The sequence below is a fragment of the Bos grunniens genome, chromosome 9 (assembly GCF_055505025.1).
Source record: "Bos grunniens cultivar Pamir isolate PY7600 chromosome 9, Bosgru_T2T1.0, whole genome shotgun sequence".
Classification (NCBI taxonomy): Eukaryota; Metazoa; Chordata; class Mammalia; order Artiodactyla; family Bovidae; genus Bos; species Bos grunniens.
The window spans coordinates 51,146,310-51,162,002 of record NC_141173.1 but is presented as its reverse complement, the minus strand read 5'-3'; the positions used below and the strand labels follow the sequence as shown (position 1 = coordinate 51,162,002).

The window sequence follows — 15,693 nt, the reverse complement described above, 5'->3', positions numbered from 1 at the left end:
AGTAGTCACTTATTTCCCAAAACTGGTTTGTCGGCGAACAATAAAAGGAAGTAAAATTTATGGAGAAATTATACAGTGGATTTGTCACTTAAAATATCGTAACTGTCTCGAGGACAATACCCCATGCTGAGGATTAATGGTCCCGCCGGACCTTTGATTCACCAGCGCCTTTTCTTCGCCCTTGACAAATTGGATTTTTAGGAATGGGAAGGTCGCCTGGACCATTGTGCGCCAGCCATTCAGAGGCCTCGATTATGCAGGGGGCTGAGGGAACCACTCCATGTGACCCTCTCGGGTGGGACTCTGCAGCTGCTCCGCAGCGCAACTCTCTCACCAAACTCCGCGCCCTTCCGCTCGCGGTGCCAAAAGGCGCACGCCCAGATTGAAAAGGCGCAGTGCATGCCCGGCCGCGTCACTCTGCGGGTGCAGGACGCACGTCGGGGCGCAGCTCGCCCGCTCGCGCGCGGCTCCGGCTCTGTCACTCGTGCCCTGCCGAGGACCCCGCGCACCCGAGCGCCTGCCTGGCGGCGGCGGCAGCAATGCACGGAGCTGCCCGCGCTCCGGCCACCAGCGTGAGTGCCGACTGCTGCATCCCAGCCGGCCTGCGCCTCGGGCCGGTGCCCGGAACCTTCAAGCTGGGCAAGTACCTGTCAGATCGCAGGGAACCCGGGCCCAAGAAAAAGGTATTAGCCAGTCCGACCTCCGCTCTCTGCCGCTCGTTCGTCTCCCCTTCTTTCCAGCCTAGGAAAGGGGTGGATAGGGTTAGGGGAGGAAACGGGTGACTGAGCCGTTACCTGCCAATTCTGCCAGGTGGAAGGGGACTCCGATCATTTCCCACAAGTCGCGTTAACCAAGAGCTGGACTTGGGCCAGGCTAGGGGAGAAGATATGGCTGAGAGGGGACAGCCCCTGGGTGGGGTGCAGTAGGGTCTTTACGTGCTGGGACCACTAGGAACTCCCGATTTCCCCGGAGCGCTGGGGTCTCTGTCGCAGAGGCGCAACCCCCCCAACCCTCCTCCCCGCCCTATCCAGCCTCTCTTGGCAAACGTGCCTTTTCTCTTTTATACAACACACATGCGTTGAGGACTTTTTCTTTTTTTAATCTTCTGCCCTTCAATAAGCTAATTTGAGGCTTAAATTTAGCTTCAGATAATTTAATCTCATCGTCTCCGAAAATTTTATCCTTGGACACTCTTAGTTCCTAGAACCTCCCCAGGTGTTTCCTTCTGCGGATGTCTGCTTGTGGATTTGGGGCGAGTAGAGAGAGGATGCGCCAGGCAGTGACTCTGACGCCGGTTCCGAGGACCAGGAACGTCCACCCAGGGGTCACCTGGGCCCGGCGATTGTAGCCGGGCTCGGAGGGGCTAGGATCGCAGATGGGAGGCTTCAGGGTCAACCTGCCAGCTCCGACTTCCCAAACAGCGTCGCGACCCCTGACCTGAGAGGGGTACTAGCAGGCTCCCGCCCGGCCGGCCGCCCTGAGGCGTCCCAGCGGGACGGTCGGTCAACTGCGACCGGGAATGAAGACAGAAGTCCGGTGACTTGGGGAGGGGGAACTGGGAAGAGGACCCGGGACTACAGCTTTCTTGTAAGGCGGTGCTCGGGGGCTCGCCGGCCGGACCAGTACCTGGTTCTTCTCGCAATCATCCTCTTCCCGGCGGAGTAAAGCCTAGCTCGTCGCCAACCACGCCTTCTGCTTTAAACGCGCTTTAATTGCTTTTAAATGACCAGTCAGCCCGCGGCCGCTTTGTTCAGACACTTTCGCCGCGGGGCTTGCAGGCATCTCCGCACTTGGGTGCGGTGCCGCGGGAATGAGGAGACACGAAAGGAGGCCCGGGATGCCCTGTGTCCAGGGATTGATTGTGAAACGTCTCTTGCCTGGCATCAGGACTGCTCTCAGTAGAGCTAGGGTCGGGGTGAGAAACTTCTGGTTACGAGGTGCGCCCAGGGTATATGTGACTCGCTCGGGCGGAATGCTTTCACTCGCGCTGTCAAGGTGGAACAAGACAGGGAACTGTTATACTAGCCAGCCTCCCCTTTTCCTCCCTCCCCCAAGCAAGGGTCCTAAGGACTTAACCCTCCTCCCAGCAGTGCACGGCGGTCTGGCCAAAGCGAACGCAACCATTCCTACGTCGGGTGGTGGGGGGATACCCTTTCCCTCCAGTTGCGGGTCCGGCCGTGGCACCGGGGAGAACGACCGCTGCTTGTGTTGCAGGTGCGCATGGTGAGAGGGGAGCTGGTGGACGAGTCGGGGGGCTCCCCCCTGGAGTGGATAGGGTTAATCCGAGCAGCCAGGAACCCCCAGGAACAGACTCTGGAAGCTATTGCAGACTTACCCGGAGGACAGGTACTGTGGGCTCCCCCCCACCACCGCCAATTCTATCTACCAAACTGTCACTGATGTTAAGAGCAAAGCACTTCAGCTAGAGGTCTCGTTTAAACATCCCAACAACCCTATAAGGTAGATACTATTATTTTCCCCATAATAGTTTTTCCAGCGTCACACAGCGTCGGGGCTGGGAATGCAGTCTTTCTTCTCAGTTGTTTTTTGACCAGTTACCCAGGAAATGACTGCAAGCTGTCCTGTTCCTTGCGTCCCAGATCTTCTATCGAGCACTGCGAGACGTCCAGCCAGGGGAGGAGCTGACCGTGTGGTATTCCAACTCCTTGGCGCAGTGGTTCGACATACCCATCATTGCTACTCCAACGCACGACGAGAAAGGTACCGCCGCTAAGAGAGCCCCCAGGGCCAGCGCGGGTGGGTGAGAATCCAGTCCTCCTCCTCTGGTCTTTGTAGGGGGGGGGGCGGGCAACCCTAGACCTGAAAGGCCTTTTTCTTGCTCTGTGTAAAACTGAATTCATACTCCCAGTCGGAATGGGCAGAGGCGACGTCACCACTACTGCCTTTAAATCAACAGTAAATGCTAACAGACCATAGTAATCTCGCTCTTGATGTCAGGGAAAAAATACTCATAAATTTCATGCGGGTCGTCCTTTCCGATAGCATACCCAAAGAGACAATTATTTACTTACTTAAGAATCCATAAAGATGCCTTAACATATTATAAGGGTAACTACATCATGAGCTCCAAAAAATGTAACTCAAACCTGGAATGCTTTTAGAAGGTGAGGGGGATCTCTTCATCGGGTTTGGAGGAGAGTAATGTATTTCTACAGAGTTTTAGAAGCATTATGGTACTTACAGCTGGTCAGTTGGCAGGTACTGAGGCCCTTCCGTTTAAATGGTATTTATTCATTTCCCTCTCCCTACTTGAATCGAAACTGGGATGTATCCCAGTTTCTTCTCAGATTTATTTGATCCCTTCCAAAGCCCAGAGCGGATTCATGCAAATTAAGGTGCAGCAAGTAACTAAAGAAAGAAACATTTTCAAACCTCCTCTAGGACACTGAGAAACACTTTCTGTGGAAAAAAGCTGGAAGGTGCTAAAACAGTTAAGATCTCCAGACTCCCTTTTATTGCACAATGCTTCTGTGATTTTCTTTTTTCTTCACCAGTTGTTTTAGTTTGTAATTTCTTCTAAAGACATAGTTATATTTAAAGTCAACATCACAGATGCTGTGAAATATTTTGACACATTCTCCTGAATCACCTGCTTAATCTCATTCCTTTAGAAACAGAGTTAAAGAACTTAATACAAGTGTGGGATTTAAGAAACACTTCATGAATAAGACAGAATGAAATTAATTCAAAATGATGAATCACTTCACTTCAGAGTATCCTTGTCCTCTGTAAATTAATTCTATTGATTTTGTGGGTAGACCTGTATGTACTGTTGCTGCTAAGTCTGCTGCTAAGTCGCTTCAGTTGTGTCCAACTCTGTGCGACTCCATAGATGGCAGCCCACCAGGCTCCCCCGTCCCTGGGATTCTCCAGGCAAGAACACTGGAGTGGGTTGCCATTTCCTTCTCCAATGCATGAAAGTGAAAAGTGAAAGTGAAGTCGCTCAGTCGTGTCGGATTCTTAGCGACCCCATGGACTGCAGCCCACCAAGCTCCTCAGTCCATGGGATTTTCCAGGCAAGAGTACTGGAGTGGGGGTGCCATCGCCTGTATGTACAGTATTCATAAAAGTTTCCCTAGATTTTTCCTTCTATCACATTATATTACATTCTCTTGTCAACTTCTTCCAGTAAGAGAGAAACATGACAAAAGCCCCATAGTGGAGAACTCTCAAATCTGTCACTATAGAACAATTCCAAGGACTACTGGCCTTTGGGGGCCAGGAATTTTTGCAAAGGACACCCTTTCTTAGACACTCTCAAATAGTACAAAAGCAATTTGTTTGAGTGGTGGCCCTCATGTTTTCATTTCAGTCAATAGAGCCTATAAACATCATATGGTCACAGATGTCAGAACAGACACCATTTCCCTTTTGGGGAATCTGTAGGTTATTTTGAACCCTGATTTCTCCAGCTTTCAGATGCTTGAAATCTTGATAACCTTGGAGATGCATCTGAGAGAGGAGGCAAACTCACTTACAAGGTGTGTTGATATGTTTGGCACAGGTTGGATTTCAGAATCAAGAGAACAGATCAACTCATTAGGATAAACTAAAAACACATAATGAAACAAAACATACATTGGCTTAAACCCTGAAAAGAGGAAGAAATAAGTAGAGGTGGCTGCAATTCTTCCAATATTGGCTAACCCTAGTGGGTTTCAATTCCATAGTAAGATTAAGGAAAATACTGACTCTTTGTTTTAGGAACAGAGCTGAGTCACTTTGGGGTAGCCTCTGAAAACGCCCTCTTTAAAAAGGGGTGACGAGAGGGAGGTTCTGAACTTAGCAGAAAGGAGGTTACTTAAGATATTAAATCAACACACCCACCAAGAGAACTGAGAAAGTCTTCCCTCTCTATGAAGATTTATTTTACATGGCTGTTCAGTACAACAGACATGATTTTTATCATTGAAATCATTGGAATGACTTTTATCTGTCTTCCATAAACAATGAGGATAGGTCACATAGGCAAATCATCTTCCTTTCTCCGTTTTCTTTCTGCTGTACCTTAACTTCAGCTACAATAATCTGCTCCTTGAACTTCCACCTTAGTTATCTGGAAGGAAGGATGACTTGCTTTATCCAGATTCAGGAGTGAAATACATGAAGAGAGGCATATCTGAAAATTTCTCCCATTGTTGTTTCTGTAGTAATGTTTCAGAAGTTTAAGCTGCTGGTGTGCAAGGAGGAAAAATTTAACTTTCCCATTACATTTAATGAAACTGATGTTTACTTTGTACACTTTCTTGTGGCTCAACTAACTTCTTTCTTATGGACATCCTTCCCTTCAATCAACCAATTATTATCAATAATAATTGGTTATTAATAAACCAATAATCAATAAACCAAGTATTATCAATCAACCACAACATTTAAGAAGAAACCCCACTACAAGCTTGCTTTCTCGGAAGCGATATAACATGACGTTTTAAAGTGAAAATTAACTTCTACCATGTGATCAAAATCTGTTTCATACACATGTCTTTTGACTGTGTTCCCAGACCCTAGCAAAATTAAGCAACTAATGTTAATAGTATTAAACACACAAGGTTTGATGCCAAAAGCACGTGTGTAGTCCCTGACAGAGAACCGTGTACTTTTCGAAAGCTGAGTATCTATATTATTCTCTCTCTCTCTCTCTCTCTCTCACACACACACACACACACACGCACATACATTGATATTTTCCAAGAATTTTACTAAGCTTGGATTTGTGCAGCTATCTAAGAGTTAATTAATAACCAGGTGGAACAAATGACAAGACAATGCATATAATCCTTCTGTTTTTAGAATATGAAGACCTAAGACTTTTTCTTTTCTCCCATCAAATTAAATGGGGTTAAAGAGGAAATAAAGATGCAAATAATTTTGAAGAATAGCAAATCATAGTCCCGATGTGGTCCTTCAGTTGGTCACGCTCCAGGAAAATCTCAAGCAAAGTGTTTAAGACTGGGAGGCGTTGGGGAGGGTGGGTAGTGGACATAAAAGACATTGTTCTGTGAAAAGGAATGATTACATATGGCCCATACATACAGGATATTGTCTCGCCTGGTAATGAGGCGCTCACGACCATTAGATTGGCCTTTGTTCAGTTTATCCAAACTCCTTGACACACGCCACCTATTCTGCAAACACCAACAGATGGGCGCAGGCAAAGCACAGCCCCACACTTGATTTAAAGCAACAGCTGCTCTCGGCTCTTCCCCGGCTCTTTCAAGCCAGCCTCCCTGAGCACTGCCCTTCCAATGAAGATATGCTCGGATGGCCCGGAGAAAGTCTTCGTTGGAAAGGCCCAGGTCACACCTCTCGGTCTCTGAGTAGTCCCAGAGAATGCAGATGCTGACAAAGTTGGCCTTTTGGGGCTTCTCGGCGTCCTTGCTACAATGGGTCTACCGAACTCACTTATTCGCCGGTACCCAAGAAAACTTATGCTTCACCCCATACCTCTGGTCAAAACCTGGGCTCTGCCTTGGGCGCGCTGGCGCTTTCTTTCTCTCGCTTGTTTGCTTCTCACCGGGTCTCCTTTTCACTGTTTCTCGCCCAGGGGAGGAGCGCTACATTTGCTGGTACTGCTGGAGGACGTTTAGATATCCCAACAGCCTTAAAGCACATCTACGTTTCCACTGCGTGCTCAGCAGCGGCGGGGGCCGCGCCTACCTGCACCACGAGCACGCGGCTCGCCAAGGCGCTGCCCCGGCCGCGGATGGCCTTCGCCTTTCCCCGAAACCCCCGGCATCAGATTTCGCTGCGGCCGCCCCGGCGAGCACTCTTCGACCGCACCCGCAGGTCCCACCGGCCCCTCAGGCTTGCGGAGCGCGGGAGAGCATCAAGCGCGAGGCCTCCTCCGCGCCCTCCGCCACGTCACCGACCCTGGCCAAGTGGGGGCCGTCCAAGAAGGGAAAGGAGCAGCCGGACCGCGCTCTGGACATGAGTGGTCCCGCCCGAGGACACGGCCACTTCCTTGGCATCGTGGGCGGTTCCCCAGCGGGGGGCGGCGGCCTCGCTTTCTACCCGGGCGTGCGCTCGGCTTTCAAGCCTACTGGCTTGGCCAGGGCAGCCGCCGCCGCGCACGGCGACCCCTACCGGGACGAGGGCGGCGGCAAACCCGGGGCCGGCCTGGCTTTAAGCAGGCTGCTGGGTGGGGGACGGGCAGGCGGACACCCGAGAAGCGGGGAGAACCCGGCGGCTGGCGGCGCTGGCCACCACCATCACCACCATGCGCACCACCATCACCATCCCAAGTGCCTACTCGCGGGGGACCCGCCGCCGCCTCCTGGCCTGCCCTGCTCTGGCGCTCTGCGCGGCTTCCCTCTGCTCTCCGGGCCCCCGGAAGAGGCGTCCGCCTTCAAGCACGTGGAGCGCGCCCCGCCCGCCGCCGCCGACGTACCAGGAGTGCGTTACGCGCAGCTGCCCCCGGCAGCCGGGCTGCCCCTCGAGCGCTGCTCGCTGCCACCCCTCGACGCGGGCGGCCTCAAAGGCTACCCGGGTGGCGAGTGCAGCCACCTGCCGGCCGTCATGCCGGCCTTTACCGTCTACAACGGGGAGCTCCTGTACGGCTCACCAGCCGCCGCCGCTTATTACCCGCTCAAACTGCACTTCGGCGGGCTGCTCAAGTATCCGGAGTCCATCTCTTACTTCAGTGGGCCCGCGGCGGCGGCCGCTCTGAGCCCGGCCGAGCTGGGCTCCCTGGCTAGCATTGACCGAGAGATCGCCATGCACACGCAGCAGTTGTCGGAGATGGCAGCCGGGAAAGGCCGCAGCCGCCTGGACGCGGGGACGCTGCCCCCGGCCGTCGTGGCCGCTGGCGGCGCCGGGGGAGGCGGCAGCGGGGGCGGCAGCGGCGCGGGCAAGCCCAAGACGGGTCACCTGTGCCTCTACTGCGGCAAGCTGTACTCGCGCAAGTACGGGCTCAAGATCCACATGCGGACGCACACGGGCTACAAGCCGCTCAAGTGCAAGGTGTGCCTGCGGCCCTTCGGCGACCCCAGCAATCTCAACAAGCACATCCGGCTGCATGCCGAGGGCAACACGCCATACCGCTGCGAGTTCTGCGGCAAGGTGCTGGTGCGCCGCCGGGACCTGGAGCGCCACGTCAAGTCTCGCCACCCCGGCCAGAACCTGCTCCCCAAGGCGTCCGACGGCCCGGGCGCCGAGCCTCACTATCCCCCGGAGCCGGGAGAGCCCAAGAGCGACAACGACAGCGACGTGGACGTCTGCTTCACCGACGACCAGAGCGACCCCGAGGCCGGGGGCGGTGGCGAGCGCGACTAGTAACGTGTCTTTCAGGGAAGGCGGGGAGTGTGGGGGCGTGGACAGAGAGAAGAGGGGCTTCTGCTGTGGGAGAAGAGGAGCTGCTGGTGGTGAGAAAGACCCGGCGGACAAAACCGGTTTGGTTTTGGTCGCCCGCCAGATTTGGAACAGTGAGCGGTCCCAGGTCAGAAGCTGAAAGTCTGAGCAAAGGTTTAGAGGCGTCTTAAAGAAATTTTGCCTTTCGAGCATCCCCAGGGCGGCGGGTTCCAGCACACTCCAGGCCCCTGAGCACCGCGAATAGGCTACCCTTTCGCCAACCCAGGTGGTTGGCTCTCCAGGTTTAAGATCACATGAATGGGAAGCCACAGCGCCCTCGAGGGCGTCGATTTTAACTGCCGCGTATTTTTAAATTGTTCTTTTTTTGTGAAGAAAATTGTGCCTTTTGAAACGACGTTTTTTTGTGTGTATTTTACATTAGCATTTCACTGCATAGGCAAAATAGTAGCCGCAATTCGGTAGATGTGACATCCAAACACTTGTTTCCATTTCATCTGTTCTCGTGTCAAAGACTCCGCCTTGACGCAATGAATATATAGTGGTAGCAGGTGTACAAATTGGTCAAGTTGCAATTATTTATAAGAGAATGATGACAAATGTAAAATATCTAAAGCATGAGTCTTGAGAGCACGCAATATATAATTTTAAAGAAAATGCCCTATTTGGTAGAGAACAAATGTGATGTATGTTGTTTTATAATGAATGATGTAAAGTGGATTCAGTATTTTGGTCTTGGTTCCAGTTTGTGCAATCTTTAATAAAAATAAAGATTAAAAACAAGAGTTTGTTCACTTGGCAGGTTCAGCAGATCTTTTAATGAAATAATTTAATTTGAAAGTGGTTTTTGAGGCGACTCCATAATACAATAAATCAGGGGACATGAATACTTTGATTATTCATGAAATAAATTATAAGTACTGTTATAATAGGGAAACATCATTTTCAATACGTGCATTTCACAGGCTCCCAGATAGCAGGCAAAATAATTGTTTGCTGAAACCATTGTTAATCATGCTGTGTTTTCATCTTTATGGAAAGAAGCTAATGACCTTCAAGAAAAAACACACCCACACACAATATTCCTCATCAAAAAGAACTGTGCAACCTTAGAATCACTATTTTTTTGTTATGTACCATTTTGACAGAACCTCAAAAGCAAAAAAAGGAAACTTGAATAGTGCTTTTTATGATTCGTACATTTTCATATTCATTCAACAAATATTAAAGAAGAATCTATTTTATTAGAAGGGCTGATCTATTTGTTTTATGTAGGTTCCCAGGTTCCCCCTACCCGAAGTACATCTTTCAACAATCTCCTGCTGTCTGAATGGGTCCCATTTTACAGAAGAGGAAATAATACTCTTCAAGGTCACTACTGGGAGGCCCATAATTAGGCAAACTTGGAGCAGTGACTTTATTTATGGGTATACAAAATTAATGCTAACTAATGGAAGGATATCATAAAGAATATAATTTTGTGGGCTAAAACTGGAAAACACCTTCTCCCCTACCTCCCATTCCTTTCTCCACATGCTCTCTGGGGTTTCACTGCAGTTATGTAGGAAGAGGAGGATTAGTCACACCCCTTGGCTAAGGGTAGGTACCCTAAGAGCCCCGGTCTGCAGCGCTCCTCCCTGAGATTGGCAGGAAAATTCTAGTGGGTCACCAAAGGGTCTTGGATATGACCTTGATGATTTAACTCAGTTAAAAATGTGCTTTATTTTCTGCATCCTAGTACTTTGGCAGTCTTCAACCTGCAGTCTTCCATTTGGGAACGCAGCCTCAATCACTGGGTGGCTGGCAGGGACTTTTTCTAACCCATCACAGCAGGAGGCATGGCTGGGAGATGAAGGGCATATAAGTTCTGTGGGTTGTGATCAGCAAAAAAAATTTCTTCTATGGGAAAATTTATGCTTCGAATTATAAGCTTTTTTTTAGTGTCAGCTGGGCTTCCCTGATAGCTCAGTTGGTAAAGAATCTGCCTGCAATGCAGGAAACCCTGGTTCAATCCCTGGGTCAAAAAGATCCGCTGGAGAAGGGATAGGCTACCCACTCCAATATTCTTGGGCTTCCCTTACGGCTCAGATGGTATAGAATCTGCCACAATGTGGGAGACCTGGGTTCAATCCCTGGGTTGGGAAGATCCCCTGGAGAAGGGAAAGGCTACCCACTCCAGTATTCTGGCCTAGAGAATGCCATAGTCTGTATAGTCCATGAGGTCACAGAGTCAGACACACTGAACTTTCACTTAAGTGTCAGCTTAAGTGACTTTCACTTAAGTGATTTTCACTTAAGTTTCACACTAACTCACTTAAGTGTCAGCTGACCTGAAAATGTTTTGCTTTGTAAAAGAAAGCCCAAAGAGGAACCAAAAAAATGCGTGGATTAACATTTACATATGGTGGCAATGATACTACTATTTATTAAGGATTCTTATGCTATTTGCAAATTCTTTCTTTTCTGCAGAGCTACCAGGTTTAGTGATGGCCCTGCCACACAGAACTGGAAGTGAACCCAAGCATCTGCTAGTTCATCTGCTTATCACTGCCTACTTGGTGGTCCTGCCCTCTGAAGCAAAGCTTAAAACCAAATCCACACTTATACAGAAATACTGGAAAATTTTCTGAAATCAGGTTGTGTAAGTCCTCAAGGAAATTGAGAAAGGTTGCCCAGATTTGAGACATAGGAATCTTTATCTGCTATAAAAGCCATGTTTCCTTCACCAATTACCTAGCTCATTACTAAGTTCTACAACTTGTTCTGTGTGAAATAGCCTTAAAAAAAATAGTTCGGAAAGGAAACACATTTTAGAATTGATAAATATTTAATAAAACAATTTCCAGACTTCCACTTTCCTCTTTACTAATTGATGTTATTAAAATAAATTCCAATATAAAAATGAAAATTGAACATAGATTAAAAAAACTCTTAATCATAGATCATTCATAATTCTCCATAGGTTACCTCAGATAACCTATATATCTGTCCATATGTGTGCACACTATCATACATAATTAATGCAATTATTTATTTTAATGATGAAATCAAATTGGTGACATCCAATCAGTAAAGACACTACTAATTTTAAGTGGCTTAGTCGTCTTAGTGTTTCTCAGGTTACTTCTTTCAGTCTTTTATCTCTTTCTCTCCACTCTCACCACCCCAACCCTCAATCCTCATCCTGATGACCGCAGCTAACTGTGAAAATTACACTAAGGACACTGGAAGTGTCTGAGATTTTAACTGAATGTTTTGTACCAAAAGATTTTTAAAAATAGAATTCATACCTCTTAGAAGTGAAAGACTCTGGGTTGTTTAGGCCTAGTTAATTTGGACATTAAAATGTTTTGCTAACTGAATAAATCATCCATACTGTAGGCTTGCCGCCGCTTCTCACTTGCTGGACATCTTGGGCCAATCTTTCTCAATTTCCTCATCTGTAAAACAGGTTGAAATAAGCAATAAAGTCGTTGTGAAGACTGAATGAGAGTTAATTCAGGTAAACTGCTTTTAGAATCAAGGCTGACACGCAGTGAGCTCTCAAACAGTATTGACAAACCTCTAGCCATCTATGGGGTTGCACAGAGTCGGACACGACTGAAGTGACTTAGCAGCAGCAGCAGCAGCAACTCTTCGTGGTTTCATTTCGAAGACATCAACGAATGAGATAAGGGGAGACGCCCTTTCATCAGCATTTTTCTGCAAGGCACTCGCTCTCTTGGGTTCACTTCTAGCCCCAAACTCTTGCCAACTTCAGTAAATAAAGGCCTTTCACACTTTTGCTGAAGAGAAATTTCTTCAAGCTCCTTATTAATTCATCTTTCTATTTTGAATTCAGACACCGGTTTAAATGGTTCATAGCGGTTACGTGAACGGGAAGAAGAATGCTCATTTTTCACTAATTTTTGGAAAGCTTGGTTGTGCTTGAGGTGAGCCATGAATTTTAGCAGAAGAATGCACAAGAGATGAGGTCCTGCCTATACGGAGCATACAGCAGGAGCTGCAACTTCCTAAGGCCCTACTCTAGGGAAAGTTTATTTACTGACTAGACTCTGATGGAGGAGAAGGAAATGGCAATCCACTCCAGTGTTCTTGCCTGGAGAATCCCAGGGACGGGGGAGCCTGGTGGGCTGCGGTCTATGGGGTCGCACAGAGTCGGGCACGCCTGAAGCGACTTAGCAGCAGCAGCAGCAGACTCTGATGGAGGAAGGTGGACGGCGGTGGTCTTCCAGTTTAGAACTGCAGTTCCGGGGAGCTGGAGGAACAGTAGAACTGGCTGCGGGGTTCCAGAGCCGAGAGGGCGGTGATTGGCTACTCCCGTTGAGTTCGAGCGCTCCCATTGGCTCATCCCTTGGAGCTGGGGTCGCTATTGGTGGCGGGCTGGTCGCGCGCGAAGCTCAGGGTAGGGGCTGCCTCGCGAGAACCCCAGGCCCAGGGACCGTATCACTTGGGTGAGTGTGGAGGCGTCATTCTGCGTGTGTTGCTTGCAGCTTAGTTTTCCCTGGAAACGAGGGTTTCCGGGGCTGGGTTCCGGGCAGAAGTGTGGGAGTCTCGCCACGTTTCGGTGTACATTCCGAGAGCCCGGAAGCCAGAGAGATGAGGCACCCCCGTGGCATCCAGCAGGCGACCGAGAGAGTTCCAGGCGCCGGACTAGTCCTTGTTTCGGTGGTCCTGGCCCGCTGTGGCTCAGAGCTGCGGCACCAGCGCTGCGCGCCCTTGCCATCTGCTGCTTCCTCAAAGGGAAGAGTGCAGAGGCGTTGGCGCCATTGGGAGGTCAGACGTGACCCTTGGCCACCCAGGTGTGGGTTGTGAAGGGAGGACTCAACAGACGGCGGGGCCAACGTGTTTAGTTCCAGAAGGAGCGTGGCGCTCGTTCTGCGCTGGGTGACCTTCCTACAAAAGATGAAAGGAGCGCTTCTGTCATCTGCGACTGTAGTTTAATTCAAATTAGGTGTAACCGTTGTACGACAGACAACTTGTCAATGCCTTTGGCTTGCAAACGATACGAGGGCCCTTCAAAAAGGGATCAAGAGGGGGTAGATTCTGTGTATGCGTGTAAACCTTTTAAAGACACCGATTTTATTTTAATATGTTTTAATGATTTCCGTTTTAAGCGTTTCATGTAAATAAAAATTAAAGCACAAATTGGTTAAAGAATATGTGATAGCATAAAAGAGGGTTTTTTTTTTTTTTGGTGATTCGAATGAAATAGATTGAAAGGAACGTTTTCACATAGAGGAAACTTTATTAAAAATAAAATATAGTCAATATCTAAATATCATGAACATTCTCTCTCTCTCTCTTTTTGGTATCCACATACACTTGTGCATAATTCAGTATTGTAGGAGATGGTTTCCTATACTATTTCCTATTTTTGATGTTGGCAGTACAGTAATGTTCCTGGAGGTTAGTTTAAGTAGAGAATGATATAAGATCCAATGTTCCATGGCAAGTTGTATTTGAATGGGAGGCACTCAATTCCAGTGATTTGAGTAGAAAGCCTTAGGTGGAAATGTTTTATGTGACAGGAGATACAGTGAGGAGAGATGCAATAGCAGATGGCTTTACATAAAAACATGGTGAAGGTCAAAGATAATTTTTAATCTTTTTTTTTTTTTAATATCCCTGACAACAGGCAGAAAGATAAGATTCTGTACTTGACACTGAGCAGTTGATTCCTGAATTATCACCTTAAGGTAAAATGAGACATGACCAGGTCAGGTTTAAGCTTACTTGAGTGCATTGAACCATAGCAGAACACATCTGTGAGCAACAAAATGCTTTCAGGTATGCTAAAAGTCAGTCCAATGAGAAATGAGTCAATACAGGATGTCGTATTTTATAAGTTTATTTGTGATTTTCAGAAAGCTGGAGAAAGAAAGGCCCTAACAACCAAGAAGACACAGAGAAAAGAAAATCCATGAGGGGTTTCATAGGGTAGGCTTTCTTAATTATTTAAAGCTAACATGCTGAAATGTGAATTCAGCATGAATTCAGGGTACTAACTTTGCATCTATAGGTGCTTGTATATATATTGCATCTTGGGTTTGTTTCCAAAATCAAAGTGTATATTACTGATATTGATGTAACTTGATAGTTTGGAACGTCCTGTTACACATACTGGCCAATGTTCTTATAAAGTGAGAAAAAAATTAGCTTTGCCTTGAGTGTATTTTTGGGACATAACTCAGTTTATTAAATCTTCACTGTCTCATCTAATCTTTGTAACAACCTACTTTACAGATAAGGGAAATGAAGTTTATGTTGCTCAGCCAGCTAGCCAGCTAGAAATAGTTCCAGAATTCATTCCTAGGCTTGTCAAATCCAAGCCTGACTCTTAACATACTATATATCCTCTTTAAAACACTATCATCTGCCATAGGAAGTGTTCAGAAATTCAGTCTGAATACTTTATAACTGGATCAAGTGAATGTTTTACAGGACAGTGATGAGGTGGACTGAAAGAACAATGGTTCCTAGACTTTTTAAGCTGGAACCAGAGTTAAGTTAGTGACCATCTTTGCCTCATTATATACTTGAAATTATTTGAATTTTGGTAAATATAAGTCTGGGCTCAGTTTAGTCTAGCCTGACTTTGTCTTATTAAACATAAAGATGTGTGTCTAGGGATGAGTGTAGAGTGGCCCACCTGTTATCCTGAGGACCCTAAAAAGGAAGATATGATAGTTTATTCTGTTGAATATTTCAGGACAAATTGTGTACTGCCAGAGAAGCACCCAATTCCTGAGTAAATACCTAAAAATTCCCCCCAGTGTCATAGCATCCCTTGGGACTGATCACCTGTGGTGTAGTTCAGTCAATTTTCAAACTCTTTTCATGAGTAGCAGGCTGGATTCCTGGGAGTTTGGGCCACCATGCAGGGTGCAGGGGTGGAACTGGGCTTCCTTGAAGCTGCTCTACTGATGGTAGAGCCAAGGGTGATCAGAAAGAGAGAAACACAAGGGCGCAATCAAAATAGAATGCCAGGTATGTAACCATCTGGAAAGGGCCAGGCTGAGGCAGAATCTCAGTAGATGCAAGGCAGCACAATGAAGCCAAACTAGAACAAGAAGATTGGGAAATAATGAAGGAGGTGAAGAAGGAGTGAGACTTTGAATGACTGAAGCCTGGATATAGGTATTTTTTAAAATGTTAATTTTGCTTTTTAAATGGATAATATGTTCACATGTTCAAAGATAAATAGGTATAAATAGGTTTATATTTAGACCTCTTAGTCCTCCCTCATTTCTGTACACTCCAGTTCTAGAAGTCATTTCAGGGGAAGATTTATTATGAAGCTCCCTGGAGCAAGCTTGTTCTAAGACTTGTATCTAATTTTGTCTTTTCTTAAAGTGGTCCCCCGAC

General features: G+C 47.5%; 1 protein-coding gene across 1 annotated transcript; it reads left to right on the top strand.

The window, feature by feature from the left end:
* The first annotated feature begins 5,708 nt into the window (after nucleotides 1-5,708).
* PRDM13 (PR/SET domain 13) lies at nucleotides 5,709-9,108 on the top strand. The gene has a single exon (XM_086317580.1). The coding sequence runs from the start codon at nucleotides 6,352-6,354 to the stop codon at nucleotides 8,290-8,292; it is 1,941 nt and encodes a 646-aa protein (XP_086173706.1). The 5' UTR covers nucleotides 5,709-6,351; the 3' UTR covers nucleotides 8,293-9,108.
* The last annotated feature ends 6,585 nt before the right edge of the window (nucleotides 9,109-15,693 follow it).